The sequence below is a fragment of the Papilio machaon genome, chromosome 4, assembly GCF_912999745.1.
Source record: "Papilio machaon chromosome 4, ilPapMach1.1, whole genome shotgun sequence".
NCBI classification, from domain to species: Eukaryota; Metazoa; Arthropoda; class Insecta; order Lepidoptera; family Papilionidae; genus Papilio; species Papilio machaon.
Window position 1 is genome coordinate 6,749,037 of NC_059989.1, and position 20,394 is coordinate 6,769,430.

At 35.4% G+C, this 20,394-nt stretch overlaps 2 protein-coding genes across 2 annotated transcripts; one reads left to right on the forward strand and one right to left on the reverse strand.

Annotated features, from left to right (window-relative positions):
- Window positions 1-9,661: 9,661 nt before the first annotated feature.
- Window positions 9,662-16,707, forward strand: LOC106720172 (putative fatty acyl-CoA reductase CG5065). The gene is made up of 9 exons (XM_014514755.2): window positions 9,662-9,825; window positions 13,219-13,421; window positions 13,610-13,732; window positions 14,099-14,284; window positions 14,634-14,829; window positions 15,096-15,294; window positions 15,554-15,793; window positions 15,960-16,217; window positions 16,452-16,707. Exons 2-9 carry the CDS (start codon window positions 13,230-13,232, stop codon window positions 16,612-16,614), a joined length of 1,557 nt encoding a protein of 518 aa, XP_014370241.2. The 5' UTR covers window positions 9,662-9,825; window positions 13,219-13,229; the 3' UTR covers window positions 16,615-16,707.
- Window positions 16,708-17,298: 591 nt separating this feature from the next.
- On the reverse strand, window positions 17,299-20,244 carry LOC106720265 (macrophage mannose receptor 1-like). The gene is made up of 5 exons (XM_014514860.2): window positions 20,158-20,244; window positions 19,479-19,739; window positions 18,268-18,462; window positions 17,755-18,006; window positions 17,299-17,576 (listed from the first exon to the last, which is right to left on the reverse strand). The coding sequence occupies exons 1-5, from the start codon at window positions 20,216-20,218 to the stop codon at window positions 17,383-17,385; spliced, it is 963 nt and encodes a 320-aa protein (XP_014370346.2). The 5' UTR covers window positions 20,219-20,244; the 3' UTR covers window positions 17,299-17,382.
- Window positions 20,245-20,394: the final 150 nt, after the last annotated feature.

The following is a 20,394-nucleotide window of genomic DNA, read 5'->3' on the forward strand; positions in this document are numbered from 1 at the left end:
TAAGGTTTTATTTGCGGTAATTATTTTTCAAGAAAATAGTAAGTACAATAAACTTTTTAATTCATGTTAAAGCAGCTTAACGGCCTTGCCGTTCGATAATTTAAAATTGTTATATTCAATATTTTTTTGTAGTTATCATGGAGGAGTGTCCATCCAAAGGGGAAGATCGGAGCCAGGGAGGAGAAGGCGATAATAATGAGGATCGGAGGGAGCGAAGAAGGGACTCTAAACAACTGGCCAAGTCGGTTGATGAAAAAAAGAAGAAAAGAAAGCGAAAGCGATCGAGAAGCTCATCTAGCTCATCCAGTTCGTCGAGCGCTTCAACTTCGTCGAATACTTCCAGTTATTCGTCAGACTATAAATGCAAACCTAAAAGGAAGAGCAAGAAAAAACGGAGGAAGTCAGGATCAAAGCAAGACCGTAAGTTAATTATGGATTTAATTAAAACTGTCACTTCTCTCCAAAAGCAAATTATTCCGAAAGAAACTTCCGTATCCGGAAATGATGTTGCTACAAGGCCACGATCACAATCAATATGTGATTGTGACGATCAAATTGATCTGGATGCAAGTGGCGAGCTTTTCGAAGATGTTTCCGGTGGCAATGAAGCGAATACGCATGAGTCTAATCAAGATATTCCCGTCATGGAACCGGAATTAAATTTAACTGTAGGAACTAAAATTAAGGAACCCGCTATTCCTCATACACCAGATGAAATGCTTAAGCAGCTGTTCGAGTTACAACTTTTTGATCAGGAGGACTGGAATAATGTTCGTTATGCGGACGTTCAAAAATCATGTTTACATAATCCTGGTTTTACTTCTCTGGAGCCCAATGAGGAGGTAAAGCGTTACGATAATTCAAAATTTTCTGCCAATATGGAAAAAGCTTTTGCCGGTATCACATACGCACTTCTCAAACAACGTGACGTGTTACAATCTGAAATGCGAAATTTTTTAATTTGGGCTCAACTGTCAGATTCGTTAAATTATACAGAAATTTACACAAAGATTAACGAAATTTTTACTGAAGGCATTTTTTGTAAGGCTTCCTGTGATGTACTCCAATTAGTATGTGGCCATCGGGCTGAACTCATCCAACATCGCCGCGAGGGCATTTTAGCAAACGTCAAGGATCCCTTTTATAAAAATGCCTTTCGTAAAATCCCCCCTTCTTGCTCGACCTTGTTTAATGCAGAAAAATTTAGCTCTGTTATAGAAAAAGCTGGTGGAGTGAACAAAGCTTTTTGGCCAAAAATCAAGGATCGCAAACCTGCCCTGCAGAACGATCCGCATTCTTCGCGGGGCCCACAAAAACCATCAACATCTAAAGGGTATCCGAAGAATAATTTTCCTGCACCACAAAAGAAACCTGGTACTTTCAACAACTCTTCAAGGGGACGAAATGGTAAGCGACTGGGAGATCACTCCACTCGTAAAGGAAATGATGCAACCTCTCCCTCATCCCGACGGGATAGGAGAGATCAGCCAAGGAAAAGGACCTGACTCGCCGAGTCATCTTTTCCGTGCAGGGCAGCTTCATGTTTACGTCGATCAATGGGAGTATCTTGGGGCGCCGCCTCATATACTCAAAATGGTTACGGGGTACCGCATCCCATTCAAACAGAAGCCTCCTTTGCACACTCCCAATTTTCAACACCAAACAAACGTGTCCCCGGAAATGTCAAAAATTATAAAGAAGCTGGTTCTAGAAGGTGTGCTAGAAGAAGCACGGGTAACACCCAGCTTCATATCCACAATTTTCTTACGTCCAAAAAGCGACGGCACCTCAAGGCCAATCTTCAATCTGAAAAGGTTAAACAACTTTGTTCACGCCGGCAAGTTTCGGCTTGTAAATGTCCAGCGCGTGCCAGATTTTATACAAGAAAACGACTGGATGGCCAAAATAGACTTGCGCCAGGCTTATTTTCACCTACCGGTTGCACAAGCCCACAGACGTTTCCTTCGGCTGATTTATGCCAACAAATTATGGCAAATAACCTGCCTGCCATTCGGCCTGAGTTCCGCGCCGAAGGCGTTTGCGTGCCTGACCAACTGGATAGCTCAGTGCCTACGAAATCGCGGTGTGCGCATTCTTGTATATCTCGACGACTTCTTCTTGGTAAATCAGGACGCAGCCACTCTGCAGAAACACATTGTCGTCACTATAAGTCTGCTGCGGTCCCTAGGTTGGGAAATAAACACAGAGAAGTCGGTGCTCACACCGCGGAAGGCTCTGGAGTTTCTAGGTTTGATTTGGGACCCTTGGCAGAACTTGAAATATCTTCCAGACAGATTAGCGACAAAGATAGAGAGTCTCTCTGCAAATTTACTAGCCAAGAAAAAGACAACTTTGTTAGATTTACAAAAGATTATTGGAATGATGAATTTCGCATGTTTCGTTGTCAAGAGGGGACGTCTCCATTATCGCGCGCTGCAAGCGCTGTCCAACAAAATGTTAGCTTGTCCCCGTATAAAAACTCTACCCTTACCAGCTCAAGTCATATTAGAGCTAATATGGTGGCAGCGCAATTGTCGAACTCACTCGCAATTACATATTCCCGCTCCCCGTCATTACCTTACTACAGACGCGAGCGATCTGGGTTGGGGAGCCATATTGGACAACCAAAAGCTGCAGGGATGTTGGACTCATTCTCAACAACGGTTGCACTGCAACCAGAAGGAAATGTTAGCGATCCTGAACGTTCTCAATCTTCGTGGAAAGTCCCTAGCTTCCAAGGGTCTTTTAATACAGTCCGACAACAGTTCAGTAATAGCTTATCTTCGCAACGAAGGCGGGACGAAATCTGTAGCTTTGACAAACCTCACCAAAAAGGTGTATCAAATTTTGGACCTTTACAACATTCGAATATCCGTGTATCATATCCCGGGGAGCTACAACTGTTATGCGGATCGGCTGTCCCGTCGGCAGATAACACCAGAGTGGCACTTACTACCACCTTTAACTCAGATCGTGTTCAAAAAATGGGGCACGCCAACAGTCGACCTCTTCGCGTCACGAGACGCACACGTAGTGCAGACATACTGCACACTAGACAGGACCGACAAACAAGCGACCTATTACGATGCTCTGGGTATGGAATGGAATTTTCACCTGGCATGGCTGTTTCCACCCCCGCATCTCATTCCCAGAGTCCTAGCTCATCTGAACAAAGCAATAGGGTCCTATTTGATAATTGTGCCTCGCTGGGAGGGCGCTTATTGGAGGCCAGACTTGAAAAGTCGTGCTCAGGACGCTCCGTTCACGATCAAGAATCTGTCACAAGTCCTGATAGATACAACAACGGGGCTCCCTCCACCGAAAGTGTCGGAGATGAACCTCGAGATATGGAAATGTGGGGGTGGAGCAAACAGTTGACAGGTTGGACTAAGGATCAGAAGGATTTATTATCGGCTAGCTGGCGTAGATCTACCTTAAAAACATACAAGCCAGCCTGGGCCAGATGGTTATCTTGGGCTCGAGCTCAAAAAATCAGCATAAACAATCCTACAGCATCTGATTTAGCTAGGTTTCTCGCTGATCTTCACCAGAAAGACGGTTTTTCCTTAAGTACAATTCGGGTACATAAATCTGTTGTTGTCACTTTCTCTAATCCCGATAATCAAGAAAAATTAAATTCCCACACCTTAGTGCGACATGTTCTGAAAGCTATCGCCTTGGCAAAACAAAGACCTCAGAAGCCACCTATCTGGGATACTAGCATAATGGAACAGTTTTTGAATACCAAGGATGCTAATACTTCTAGCTTGTATGAAGCCTCAAAGTGCACAGCAGCAATACTTCTGCTTTGTTCGGGGAGACGGGTGCACGACTTAACGCTTTTAAAGATCTCACCACAACATTATATAACTGAGGAGGATGGTATTATTTTTAAACCTGCTTTTGGTTCAAAGACCGACTCTAGTACTCAACAGCAATCGTCTTGGAAATTGATTTCGAACAAAGACAATGTACGTCTTTGTCCTGTTCACTGGGTTAAACACCTTATCCATCTCTCTCAGGAGAAAAGAGGAGTAGCTAACTCTGATAGTCTATTCATTGCCCTTACTGGAAGACCTCGACCTGCATCTAGAACAATTATAGCAGGATGGGTGAAGAAACTTCTGCAAGAAGCTGGCATTAAAGCTACCGCTGGAAGTTTTAGGTCGGCTGTGGCCTCGAAAAACTGGGTTGAGAATTTCCCACTTGACGATATTTTGGTGCGCGGAAATTGGAAATCGGCTAATACGTTCAAGAAATTCTATCGCAAAGATATCACAAACAGCATGATTAATTCCAATACAGTCTCAAAATTATTTGTACCAACTGATGATTGATTATTATCTATTTACTTTAAACGAGCTAGTCTTGTATGTTTAACTTACATTTATAATATGTTTTCATCTTCCGATGTTCTCGTCAATCGCTCGATCGACGTATGTATCTTAGGGATCAATAGCTTGTTCTCAATAAATCAAATGTAAAATTCAAGTTTTTATTTATTTTCTTATACACAAATAAGTACGTAACACAATAAAACAACAGAATTACTTCTAGCAATCACATTGGCGTATTATTTCGCGCCACCACCAGGCGATAGTAAACACGTCTCTCATGTTTATTAGGCTTCGAATGACGGTACAGTACTGTTTAATAGCTACGTTTTACCTGAAAATAAAACGTTTATTAAACATACTTACCTAATTCGAAGCCTAATATTTTTAAATCCTACCTGGTGGCAAAGAGACGCAATGAAGAAATATTGAGTCTAATAACTCAGCTGCCTTTGGTGGCGCTGCAGTCGTACGGAAATGGAGTTGACTAGAAACGAGGGAAGGGGATAGGAGAAGGGATGGACCGGAAGTACACTATGAGCACAATACGAAAACGAACGCTACTCTCATGTTTATTAGGCTTCGAATTAGGTAAGTATGTTTAATAAACGTTTTATTTTCAGGTAAAACGTAGCTATTAAACTTTTTATGTCATGGATAATGTTCATGGACCTAATGGACAAGAAATACTTTTTTAAAATAAAATCCGAAATATAAATACGTTACAGAAGTTAGTACGTAAAAGATAAAGATTCTCATCAAAAGTTTGCTTGAAATGTAATTTTATTTATTCTGATATTAAAATCCAATCAGTCGTTGGAAGCTATTCAAATACAATATAAAAAATACACATGAATAATTAGTTTATGAAATAAAAAAGTAATTATAGTATAACAAATTTAATTAAATTATATTGTCTGTGCAGCTCTGTATCCAGTTTCATAGATAAAATCATAATGCTATCCTGACAGCTTTATTGACCTCTATGTAATTGTAATTGATTACATTCTTAATGGTTTTTGCCACTAGATGTCGCGGTAGTGGGCGGCTGACCTAGCTAATTATCATCGACGTCTTCCTACATCCGTGGGAATGCAGAAAACAGTAACGGTGGTAATTGTACGTTTAATAACTAAAAGAAACATAGAAGATTCATCATAGCCCTTATTTGAATTTACAGTTTTACCAAAAGATTGAACAGACAGCTTTATGAAGTTAAGCTTAAAGTTATTTCAATGCAAATAAATTTAGACAGTATTTTCTATACATGAAATGGGATGAACCCTTGAACAAACAACCTCTTGTTAATCGGTTCTTAAATGCTAGTAGGTCATCTGTATGTTGTTTGTAATAACTAAATCAGACGACATATCCTTATGAACTTTGATAAATTGAGACGAATTTAACATACTTAAAGCTTTTGACAAAACGACAAAATACTTTAAAAGATCACTCATTAAATAAAGTTTTTGTTTTGCTGCTTTTCTCGCAATTTAACCATAAACTGGTATTCATATAATACTGTCTGTATTCGGTTATCTTGATAAAGAAGAGAAATAACTCCTAAAGTTGTTTAATAGGATAAGGAACAGGCTGTCTGGAAAATGTCGGTGCGGATTTGATCAACTTAAATTTTTGTGTCGTCGAAATTGTTTCAATTTACCGTTACGTGGGACGTTACGTTTCATCACTAGACAGTTGTACGCAATTATAGATGACAGAAATTATATTTATAATTTGTGTTTACAACACTTTTATTATGTTCAGGTTTACGTTTGTCTTTAAATTGTAAACAAACAATTAATTATACCCAATGTCATCAAAATGAATCGGCTATTAATTGAAGCTACCGTTAGTCGCCATATTAACAATATAAGCCACTAATAAACGAATCTTAATATTATAGTAGAAGCGTGGCTCAAATATTAATCAATATTATACGTATACTGGAAAGGACCTATTGGTAAAACTATGAAATTAGTAAAGATAGTGTAAAAGTACTAAACTAACATTACCTCATCGTTGTCACTTTCCTCGGCAGTGGCCATTGCGATTTCTGCATCTAAATGTTGCTCGCCGCTGTCCAACTGCTTTTCCAGTTCTATAGCTTCAACTTCTATTGATGGTGATCTTCTAAGCTCTTCTATACCCAACGAATGCTCTGGTTTGGAACGCACGGCACGAGGACTCGGCATTTTCAAGACCAAAGGTTGAAAGTTTAGGAAATTAGTAGCTGGAATAAAGAAAATGAGAGATTATTCGCTTTAATTTTTATAACTAAAAGTTATTTCTCAAATCTAACTACATAATTACATAAGATACGCAAATACTTTGAGAAAGTACACCTGACCAGAGCCAAACTAAATACATACGAGTACGGAGCGAAATACCTTTTATTATAAACTACTGAAGATTACGATTTTTTTAAGTATTATTCCAATAGACAATAAGTTAAACATTTAATTTGAAGTTTTCAAAGGTTAAATTTAATATTAACTTAGATACAATGCAATAGCCCTCATTTAAAAGGTTGTTCAAATTTATTTGCATAACAAGTACGTCACTTGTCGGCCTTGTTTATAGATTAGTACTAAGTAGGATGTGAGTTTAATAATGGCTGTAAGTTACCTTTGTTTTCGTCTTTACTTCTTTGATGTTTCCGTTTATATTGACGAGAATTTTGTATTTTTTGAATAGTGCGTGGTGAAATGGGTTTCATGGTGATTTTTTGAATACCACTGCCAGGTAGAAGAGTAGCGATTACTTTTTTAGGTTGATCTATTTCGGGGTTCTTAGTGTAAGCTCCGAAAGTGATGTCATCTGGTTCTGCATCGATGTCGATAAAACTTTCTTCAAAAAGCTCGCAGTTTTCCAAATCAGAATCGAATTCACTTTTAGAACACTCGGGCTTAGATATCATACTAGTGGTATCTGAATTGCGTCGGTAGCACATTTGTTTAGAATCAGGAGATGAGAAACTACGCATCACGTTTCCCTTGTTTTCAACTTCACTGTTTTTTGCAGGTGATGAATAGCTTCTAGGAAGTTGACTTTTCTTTACGTCTTGCATTTTACGTTGCTGATGTTGTTGAATTCTCGTTGAAATCAAACTTCTTCCTCGATTTGTAGTTGTATTAAGATGTTGCTCCTTACGACGCATGACTCAATGAACAGTTTGCTTTCACGTGTTGGTCTCTTTGGACACGGGATGTGACTGCAAGATGGAATCGATGTGCAACATGTTACATTACCGTATGCTGTATGCGTGTCTATTCCTAACAGATCATTTACCAATATCAGATGACGAGGCCGGCCGTAGCGAATTGAAATGCTATATGATAGGCAACAGTGAGCATGACCAACTTAAACTTAATGTTAGACAAATCTGTACGTACCTGATGATATAAAGTACCATAATTCCATATTATGTATTCGTATGAACAAAAGATCGTAGCTAGAGAATTTAACGCAAACACATTTAAGAAACTTTTTTTTAAAACGTACAGAGTATATTAAAAACAAAGTTTAAAAGACACGTGGTCTATAGTAGTGACAAATTAGTAGTAAACTATAATTTAGTTTTACAATACAACTGCTAAGGAGGAGGCGTTGTTAAAGGCGTATTGTAGGCGAACAACTTTCTCTTATATGGAACCTTGTCGATATCTGTGACATTCAGATTTTTTTAAAAACAAATTAAGCAATTGCAGTCAAGATTGCGATATGTGATGCAAATTTTTTAATCTTGATCGACTACTACTATACTATACGTACGTATTAAACAAGTTCAGTCCATTTGAATGGTTTCTTAAACAGGTAATGTGGTGCAGTATTAAAAGAGAATGTAAGCGTAACTTTCGTTTCGCAAAGTGTCGCAGCGTTAATACAAATTTAATTGTTCACGAATTCTTATTACTAACAGAAGTAAAAAGTGTGTTTGTGTTTGAAAAAAACTTATGTGATAATTGTGTTGATAAATAAATTGTTAAGAAGTAAATGTGAGTAAGTTAAGTGTTATTTTTATACAGAATAATCAAAATGAGATAAAATGGGAAAAGAAGAAAGCAAACTTTGCGAAGTTGAATTAGATAGTTTATTAGATCAAGGCTAATCTTACTCATATTATTAATGTGAATGTTTAGATGGATGGATGGATGTTTTTTTGAAGGTATCTCCGGAACGTCTGAACAGAACTTGATGAAATTTGGCACAGACATAGAACATAGTCTGAAACACATAGGGTACTTATTACGTTTTTTAATTCCGCGCGGACGGAGTCGCGGGCGACAGCTAGTTTATAATAAAAATATTTTGAGTGTTTTCTAAATATCTACCACAAACCCGTAGTTTTTAATACATAAAATGTAGAATTTTACCTATTTCATTTAGGTTCACAATGCGTGTTAAATTCTGTTCATTATATCATCCATCGTTAATTGATGATCCATAACCGCAAAATAATTGGACTTAATGTAAAAAAAAGTGTGTACTATTATAATATGTCAGTAGATCGCTGTTATCCTAAAGATCAAATTAATCTAGAAGTACTTCAATAGATGGAGTTATATACAAATAATGTAAAAGTAAATAGTTTACATGTGGACCAGTAGATGGCAGTACGTGAACGCCAACCTTCACCTTCAAGTGTTTTTTTTATTACTTAATTTTGTCTTTATTCAATATAAAAAATTACTAATTTGTGTTCATTTCATGAAATGACCAATGAAATTAATGACAATATGAGAAGATTCACAAGAACACATAATAGACATTACATATTTACACACTATTACACATTTTCTATTATTATCGTAAATAACCAAGCATTAAAATAATACATATTTGAATGTAAGGTTATGTTTTTCACTTTACGTATGTTAACTGCACTGTGCCATTACGTAAGTTCAGGGTTGGCATTTCTTTTAATTTTTTTTAATTCAACAAATATTTTACTATATTTATATCACTAATACAATATTCGATGCAAATTTCATATTAAGCGGTTTAAATTGCGTTATCAAAATATCACATGATTTCTTTTATATTTAAATTTAATTTCAAATACGACTCTCAATCTAGAAAGTTAAACCAAATGCAATATTTTAAAATCGCATTTTACTAGGCAGTATTTCTATCCCCTATTTCTCCAAAATTATTGTAGTTTAAAAAATAAGTGTAATATTGCCGAGACCAAACAACCTGTCGACCAAGACCCACTTTGGGTCGCTCCACCATCACAGAAGTAAACAACCTATGACCACCTACTGAAATTAAAATATTTGTTAACAAATAAATGTACAAATCTAGGTCATTAGGTAACTTGGACAACAATGAATATTAGTTGACAACCCTAAGTGGCTAAGCACGCAATCTTTCCCCGGCAAGTAAAGCGAGTTAGACGAGAAGCACACTAGTCAGTCAGCCATCGTGAGCCTCGTCGCTTGCCAAACTTTCTTGTGCTGTTGTGTTTGAAACTACTTGATATTGCGCGGTAAGTTAATGTTCAAATTAAGTTATAATTAGGTAAATTACTGACAATACCTTGCAGTCTATTTATTGTTTTTATAGAAAAGTGTCTAACTTTTTTATGTGTTAATGTTTAAAAAATATAATAGGAAAGGCATTTAATAAGTATTGTTTTTAAATTGTCACTTTAAATTTTTTTTTATCGGTGCTGGTACCTATTGTATTTATTAAATTAAGTAAAAGTTTTCGTTGACTACGTTATAAAATATCATGTAAAATATTGTAATTTAAATTTAAGATAAAATCCATTTTACAAACCACTGAACTTAAACTTGTCCTGTTTCGCGCAACCTTGAAAAATTACAAATACATTGTTAAATGGCAGTTTTTATCATCGTTAATTATATTTTATGCTAATGAAACATCTCTAATAGTCATTTTAAATATTTTATAAATTCTAATGTTTGGATACATGTATGTTTGTTACAAGGTATGTCCAGAACGGCTACATAATCTTGATGATATTTGATAGATATAGAACACAGTCTGGAAGAACACTTAAACACTTACTTAAAATCCCGGAGGTTTGTAAGGTTTCCGTGGGATACGTTTGATTTACATATTTACTCGATAACTCCGCAATGGTTCAACATATATTATTTAAATTTCAAACAGATATAAAACATAGACTCGAGTAACAAATGAGATTTTTTTCACTCTTTTACTTAATTCTTGGCAGACGAAGTCGTGGACAAAAGCTAATATGTACAAATTTAGTTTATATTCTTATTTTCCTCGAAAACTTTAATTTGACCGTTTTCTTTTACTACCTAGGTAAACAGGTTTGTTTCTTCTTCTGAAATGTTTTACACTAGTGTACACCACGTACCAGTTTTATGTAACTACATAATACATTATGTATCACAACTTGATTACGTTTGTTGCATTTGGTTTGTGGATTTTATTTTATATTATCTAACTGTTTGTATCATGTTTTGATGTATGTTATAAAACATAATTAACGTGATTTCTGGATTTCCTTTTTATTTTATAACAAAAAAATGTAATCATTCGGCTGATTTTTATGAATATTTATCACTGGTCGATAGTCGCAAGAAACACCAACTTTCAAACATTATCTGCTCCGGATATTTGTCTGTGTGTTTGTTTATTCGAAGTCCTTTTTGGTACATGTTTTATTTAACATTTGCTTTACATATAGTTCAGTAAATACATTGTTCCGCTCTTCTTAAAACTTAGTTAAGGTGAATTATGATCAAAAGATAAGATGGTAAATCTATTTTTTTCTATTAAAACTTCTACAAAACTATTTTAAGTTGAGTGAAACATATATTAAGGTGACAGCGTTTAATCACCGCATCCACCCGGCAGGAGTTAATAGCTAAGTAAGTGTGCTTTAACCTTCGATCATATTTTGGATATAAATATAGAATCATATAAATATATTCTAAAACATATAATCTTTATATACTCGTATAAATCCCATAACGATGGTCACCGTAGTACCCGCGCAATTATTTAATTACAGAATTTTTTTGTATTACCAGTAGGATTCTGTATATTTGTAGTTATTATTTACTTAGAAATTGAAGGTTGAACACAATTGTATTGCAACGTACTTATGTCACGTAAATCATACTGGTTTTGAAGACGAATAATGCATTAAAATTTTCCTTATTTTATTGTACTGATATATTTAATTATTTTACTTAAAACTTATCTTTAGTATATATTTTTAGATTTTACTATAATTAACAGTGGTAGATGCCAGCAACAACAACATCAGTTGCACGAATTGGCCGGCTCGTCCGGTGAAATACCATGACCACACAGAAGACAGGCGTGAAGTGGAAGTAATTCCGCATTACGTCTGATATGTGTGGTGCCGGAGGCCTTATTTTAGTCCTCTTTCCCTTCCCACCCTTTTCTTATAAGGAAAGGATGGGAAGTGGATGTGGATTTGATGGCGGAGGAGATGCATAGGAAGGTTAAATATTCTCTTTTTGTGCGCCTCCTCATTCGTCGATTGGGGGTAGGCAACGCATCTTTAATTGCGAATGTCTATGGGCAGTGGTCGCTTCGCCATTTCGGTGAATTCATGTGGCCGTTTACTCGTTTGCCACCTTGTAATATAAAAAAAATTGTTTTGTAAATATTTTAAGTACATAAGATATCTTTTTTTGATCTAGTCCATTTGTTATGGTTAAGTTATTAAGCCTTAAATAAGGTATGAAGTTATGCAATGTTTGAAATAACAAAACATCCGGTTGAAACGGAGCGTAAACTTTCACTGTTTGGCGTTCAGGTTCTCTATAAGTTATTACAATTGTTTTCTAAAAATGTTAAAACATAGTTACTTTTGGTCTTACTTCTCACCAAAGTTATATTAAATTATTAGCGAAAATAATCTTAAAATTAAGTCGATTTCAAATAAAAGTACTAGTAAAATAATTTTAAGAATCTGCCTTTTATCAAGCCCACTTTTGAAAACATTGACGAACTCAACTTTTTTACATACAAAAACTTCAAAGGTGATTTCACGATTACCAACGAGAGTTCAGCAAAATGTAAAAAAATATAAGAACCCGACTAATGACAATATGTTTTATGCTAGTGTTTCGGCTGTGAAAAACCCATACCAAAGTGTTCAAAACAATCGTTACAAGAATACTAGGTATATTGTATCAAACAACGTATGTCATGTCACAACAATTTTGCGTAAGGCAGTTACGGAATAAAGTGGCTTGTACTGTTAGCGGAACCAGTTTGTGATAGTTTAACGCTACTTGTATTTTTGTAATAAATCCTTGTGTTTTCTTAAAAAGGGAAATCAAAGATATTCTTTTAAAAGTTATGCTGAATGTTAAACATCAAGTAAATTAATATTTTCTAGTTTAATCCGCCCTGTAAAGGATCAAATTTATTTGATCAAGCTATAATCAAAGTTAACAAACCGTTAACCCGTTAAACAAATAGTCTATTCTATTAGAAAATAATTCAAGGTTACGTGGAGTAGGTCAATACGTAGAAGACGCGTAAAATTTGTCCTAATACCCCATTTTAAAAGGTCTGTCATATTATATCATCACATTTCATTGCTATTGCGTAAAATACTTGGTTGGTGGCGCAGGTTGGTTTTAGATTACACGTAACTTCGAGACGCATGTTTACGTACTCTATTTATGTAGTGACCGAGTGAAAACTTGACTCTTACATGATTTGTTAACATCACACGGTTTGCATAAAAGATATCTAAGCACTGTGTAAAATCTGTAAAATCTTTTCGTCTTTCTCGTTACTCATTTCTACGGTTCCGTATTCGTGGCATTGTTTAAGAGACCTTAATTATATCGCATGTTAAATACCCTAAATAACCTATACTATTTATTTTTATCAGCTGGAGGCAAGATGAATTCAGAAGTGAACGAATGGTACAAAGGGCGTAATGTCCTCGTCACAGGAGCTTCAGGGCTCATGGGGAAGGTTCTCATTGAGAAGATGCTATACAGCGTGCCCGATATAGGCTGTGTGTACGCACTCGTGCGCTCCAAGCGGGGCAAGACGCCGGAATCACGCATTGAAGATATGTGGAAACTACCGGTGTGTTAACCAACTTTTATATTTGTATAGTGTGATGAAATAGAAAATGAGAAATCCAAGCAATGTTACTTGAAATTGCAAAAATGGGTCTAATCGAGTCCCAAACAATGGAAATGCAATATGTTAAAAATAGCGATTTTGTCTTTGCCATCGTTTTGTATTTTGAATCTTTGAAATTTAATTTCCAGCTGTTCTCAAGAATAAGAGAAGAGAAACCACATATGATGAAGAAACTCGTTCCCGTATCTGGTGATATCATGTACGACAATTTAGGAATTGATTCTAAAATATTGGAACAGATTTATGATGAGGTAAGTTAGCCAATTATTAGTATTTAGCCAATGATATAAATTTTTAACTGCTTGTGTAACCTAGATTTTATGTACATATATTTAATCAGATACTGTTTTTTTATATTAATATCGTTTCTGGTTAATGAATTAACGGGTGATATTCATGCAGTTCTAACGACAACGAAACACCTATTGAGAAATGCGAGGTAAAGTGAAAGCTGTTGGAGACTTGTGGTGGCTTGTGGTCATTATTAAGGCCTTTGCGGCTAAAACTAAAGAACTTTGTAACTTAGACGTTAAATCAAAAGTTTCTAATAGTACTGTATTATTACTGTGCGGCATAGAAACATTTTATTTATTAAATTATTGTTTTAAACGTCCCAGGTATCGGTGGTGTTCCACTTTGCGGCCAGCCTCCGCCTCGAGGCGCCGCTGAAGGAGGGTCTGGAGATGAACACCAAGGGCACCATGAGAGTGCTGGATGTGGCCAAGAGAATTAAAAACCTCGTATCCTTTGTACACCTTTCTACGGCTTTCTGTTACCCTGATTATAGCAGGATGGCTGAAAAGGTAACCTTATGTATTTTAATTAATGTTATCAGATTTAAAAAAAATAAATATGGATAGGAAAACTAAATTATTAATGAAGACCATTGACTATTTATAGTATTACATGACACTTAAGAGCGGATATAAAGAAGTCCGCTTTGCGAATAATGCGTTGGTGGGAGGTCCGATAAAACGCAATGGCTATTTTTTTGAGATTAGTCATAAACGATACGCAGATATACTTGATATTCTTTGGCCTTATAAGATTAAGAAAGAATATTTTATATTCGTATTCTATAATGTGAATAAAACCTCCTTTAAGTATTAATCTAAATCTATGCCAACATGACAATGACAAATTTTAATTCAGGTTCACGACCCACCGGCGAATCCTCACGAAGTATTGCAAGCGGCTAGTTGGCTGACCGACGAGCAGGTCAACCTCCTGACGCCGACCTTGCTGCAGTCGCACGCGAACTCATACACGTACTCCAAGAGGCTCGCAGAAACTCTTGTCAAGGAGCAATACCCTGAACTGCCAGTATGCGTAGTGCGACCGAGTATCGGTGAGATTTTGAACGATTGATATATTTTCCTGATTTGATATTACGCTCATGAGGGTTCCATTTTTCTCGGTCTCCTATCCTGGACATACGAATATAGCATGTTTTTTAATTATACATTACATATACATATTTTCTTTAGCATATAGAATCATTTTCATCACTATAGGTTCGGCATCGTCGTCATCATCCAGAAAAGGTTTAGTGTCAGTGTTTATTGTTTTAAATTTACCTTTTTAGTTTAATCTAATTATTTTTTAATATTACAGTGACCCCTTCGTATAAGGAACCGGTAGAAGGTTGGGTGGACAATTTGAATGGTCCTGTAGGGTTGATGGTAGGCGCGGGTAAGGGTGTCATCCGCTCCATGCACTGCATCGGCCACTACCACGCTGAAGTTATCCCGGTTGATATCGCTATTAATGCTATAATTGTGATCCCTTACTACATCAACTCTCTACCCGAAAGGTTTGTTTGTTACAAAGTGCCCAAATTTTTTAAAAGAACTTAAAATATTCGGTGTTGAGTAAAACGGTATAAACAAACAATCTAGTTGATGGAAATGTAATAGAACCGAGATTTGAAAGTTTTTTTTTTTAATTTGATTATTAGAAAAGGATATTTAATAACATTGTTATGGCCCGATTAATGTAACCGAAGGTAGAAACTTACTGTGACAAAAGTTTTATAACTTTTAAAAATATGTAATCGATCATTTTGTTTCCAGAAGTCCAGAAATTCCGGTTTTCAACCTGACATCGGGTGATGATAGAGATACAACGTGGAAGGAGGTACTCGACGTTGGAAAGGCGACAGTCCGGAAATATCCTTTCGAAGGTCCCCTCTGGTACCCGGACGGGAACATTCGTCATAACAAATTCATACACAGCATCTGCGTCTTGTTCTTCCACATACTACCCGCCTATCTCATCGACTTCTTAATGCTTATATTTGGACAGAAAAGATTGTGAGTACAATATAAAAATCAATTAAATACTAATTGGTGGCATAGGTTGTCTCTGAATCCAAATTGTATTCATTATCCTTAGGACCTCATCTACAATAATATAATTAAATTTGGATGAATAAAAATTTTCGATCCGTGGTGAACTGTGTTAAAACTATGTTTTCAGTATGGTACGGATCCAAAATCGCATATCAGTTGGGTTGGAAGTCCTCCAATACTTCACAACTCGCGAGTGGTGGTTCGACACGCACAACTTTAAAGCATTGTCTACGCGCCTTAATCAGGTGGACACGAAGACCTTTCCGATGGACTTGAAAATAATCGAAGTGGAACCTTACATCGAAAGCTGCATGTTGGGAGCTAAAATGTTCTGTCTAAAGGAAAAACTCGAGAATCTTCCCAAAGCAAGACTGCAGAACAATATGTAAGTAACAAGAATATAAAATACTAGAATTACTAAGACTACAAATTAAAAAAAAAACTGCTGCTAACTCACACTACATCCATACTATTTGAGTGTAGCAGTTCAAAATGGAATACATCGTTCATTAACTGCTTACTGGCAACCTAATTAAGTTACTGGCAATCTAATTAAGTTATCAATGTAAGTGAAAAGTCATCATTGTGATTAAGAGCTTACAAATATCGTTTGTTACAGACTCTACGTTCTTGATTTGGTGGTGACTGCTTTCGTGTTCTACCTTCTACCATTATACTTGTTAGCTACATACGTCGAGCCTTTCAGAATGCTACTCTCATTTGGAGGTCCATTTGTTAGATATCTGCCACTTGTAGGAAAAGCTGTGTTTACAGAGGGTTAGAATTGTCTTAACAGATTTTTTATGTAAATAGTACTGTAAATTAAATCAATATTTTGCATACATTTAAAGGGACTAGTTTTAAACAAATTTTACCAATAAGTAAAAATAAGTAATTAGGATGGTTCTGAAGATTAAGAATTCAAAAGATTGTGCAATGTCATTTGTGTTGTATATCCTTATATTGATTTTACATAAATAAATGATTAATTAATTACTTTGTTCTTTTAATAATAAAGATGTATTATTATTACCAGTTTAGCTTCGATCTGTTAGCAAATATCAGGATGTTCAAACGAGACATATTGCAAGTAAAGAACATCCACAAACCGTTACACAAAGACTTTATAATAAGTTGAGGTCGGTCGTTCGTCAGTGCAGAATTTTAAAAAGTACTCTACTCGTATAATATTCAGGCGTGCATCAGCTACCTTGCCGTCAAAGTCCCGTCAAAATAGGTCCTGCCCTTCCGAAGATTACACGGAACAAACATGGCCTTGACAACCATGCAGTACTCAGATAAAAAAAATGGTTTTCGTTATCAGCAATTTTTCTTATATACGTTACGTTATAATTTCGTTATATACAGTTTTATATACAGTATAATATTATATATTATATACATACTCAAATATAATTAATATGTTTACAATAATTTTTAATAAATTAATAACGTAAGCGTGGGTTCCCAGTACAAATATAAATGTACAAATATATATTTTGTGCGTGAGTTTAATTAAGGGATTACAAGGGATGTAAACCTAATAAGATCTAATCGCTAAACCGATCATCCACGTAACCAAGCAACTTGTTCTCATGTTCACAGATAAAATAACATTGTGCATCACAGCTGATGCTAGTCAGAGAGCCATTGTAGTCCATAGCACCGCACTCCTTATCCCCTTTTCCATTATCAGGTTCATTTTCTGCCCATTGATTGTATCCGCTCCTTTCTATGTTTTCGCCTGAAAAATTAGCCAAACTCAACTGCTTAACGAATTTGGTTTTTTTTTTAATAATTGGAAAACGGGCGACAGCTAATCTAATATTAGGAACCACATTTTCTTTGTCGGAAAAGAGGACTACACTCTGTCCTCGAAGGATCATAAGTTATAACTTTTTGAGATAAAATAAGTTACTTACCTAATATTGTTTCCCAGCCTGTTTTGCTCTTGTTATTAAATCCTAAAGCGATGGAACTACACAAATTGGAAGTAATGTCATTGGTACTGAATGCATCGCCAGTTAACATTGCTAAATGTTGTGCTTCTATTTCGCTATTTATTACAGCCAGGTACGATTGCTCGATATCGCACACTAGCGCCGCTTCGCTCCAAGTTGCGGGATACGAGTGAAGCTTATAGCAGCGGGATGTCTCATCACTAAATCGGTATTCTGGAAAGAAAACATAACAGAATTAAATAATTTTTTCTACTAAATCTAATGATGTATGTTAACGGAGACGGTAAGAGAAAGAAAAAGTAAAATAAATTAGAACACAGTTAATAAAATCAAACCTAGTACTTTGTGTCTTAATTTTGTTTCGCATATCTTATCAGAATATTGAAAAATACTCCATACTTTATCTTTAAAGAAACGCAACCGTTTGCTTTTTATTAAAAAAAAAAAACGCTTAAATAACACTAAAATCCTTACCTAAATCGGGTACGTTACAAAAATCATTCCATTTGATAGAGGCTTGGTTTTGTTTACATATAAAGGGGTATTTTTTGTCACATCTATCGTCGTTGAGTGTACCGTTGAGAGTCATAGTCAAGCAGTGTTCGTTACCATCACTGTTGTTGGGCTCGCCTTGAGCCCAGTTATTGTAAACATCCTTTATTGAAACTCCTGTAGGTAAATATGTTTTTTTTAAATAAATACGTTCTTTTCGGTACCATTACACATGTAGTGTAGTTATAGTTAGTAAGGTTTTGAATTTCACGGTCTCGTTTATTTCCTATACCTTTAACATACAGTGCCGTCTTTAAGGCAGGGCCCGCAGGGCCCTGGCCCGAGGCCCCGAGGTAGGCAGGGGCCCCACAATTTTGAAAATTTACGATATACAACAACAAATTTTATAACATAATAAGAAAAATATCAAATCACACACTTGGTATAGGCTTGGTTATAGGCTATGATGTCACGGATGACGTCACTTTCATATATTTGTATATGAATAAATATAAGTATTGTTCTTTGTATAGATTATAATATATGGTTTTCATTCAATTTTATTTAAATTAGAATTGGTGGGGTATTAGTTTTTTAGATTCAAAAAATTTATTTATTGAACTCTCATATGTGGGGTGTTAAGAGACGGGGTTACGATTTAGCCTATTGCGTTATTGTAAACTGAAAAATGATAAAGTTAAAATTTAAGGATTTTCCATCCCTTACATAGGCCCCAGCCAGTATGTTGGCCCATAGCCTCGTTGATCCTAAAGACGGCACTGTTAACATATGTGACATTTTTTATGTTCCTTCGAGAATCCTCATTTTACTAAATAGAAAAACCGATGAAGGTTAATAGGTTTATCAATGGGAAAACCCTAAGGCCGTGGGCAGGAAATTAACGACGAACTGGACGGCGCAACAGGTACCGGCGTGATGTAAACAAATGAACTACTCTGCTTCCACTTGTTTCGTGTGCGTTCCAATGCATCACGTTGCCCCGCTCATCGTAAATTTCAAGCCAGCGGTCTAAACAAGGCCATAACTATATAGCGACAGTAAATTAAATCACAATACCTTAATATTTTATTCTATTTAATATTTTTTTGGTATATTCAATAATGCTAGTGGTATTTTTAATAATAGTTGCTTGTATCGATCGAATTTGATTAGTAATTTTAGATTTATCTTACCATCTACAGTGATATAGACTTCGTTGGCCATTAAATCCGAAATGCCAATGTATACAGTATTGAACGATTGCGTTTTATTCCAGAAAGTAATAACTGATTCAACCTCCTCAACATCTTCAGGGTAGAAAAGACTTGCTCCTTCTAATTCACATCTTTTTCTTGCTTCTTTCCATGTTCTAGTTGTAATGTGGATTTTATAAAAACTGTGGCTATCTTCTATAAATTTGTAATCATCTCGAAAGAAATTTTTATCTGTTTGACCTTAAAATATCGGTAAATTACTTAATTTATTTCTATCTTTATAGAAGTCTGGTCCGTTTAAAATGGTAAAGCTTTTTCGAGCGGAGCTTTTAATCTCCTCTCATATTTTTAAGTTTAAAACTTGGCTATCTCAAATAGAATAATGTTATGTTGCTTAAATAAATGAATTGTTAATTATAATTAATATTATATTTAATAATTTATGTATATTTCACTATATTAACATAATAAAGGCGTGTATATCTTAGTCTCTGAACAAGATATGATGTTTATTTTAAATTCATTCAAAATTCAAAAATCTTCATTGACTTATATAATTCATAGATAAAATTGCATGCTTTGTTTCTTCATTGATATTGGTTTAATTGACACATGTATCCACATTAATAATAATCAATAATTTATGAATAATACTCACTGAATACATTTGTAAATATAAAACAAATGCAAAATGTCACAACACATTTAAAACTTGTCATATTGATGGTGAATACGACTTCCTAATAAAAATATGTTGAAATACTGACAAGAATTTGATATGTATGTATTTATATGATTGGTTTTTTATGTCGGTTAAACTGGATTGGCAGGATATATGTATGTATGAGGTGGTCACGGTTGCATATGACTATTGAACTATACCTGTCTCGGTTGT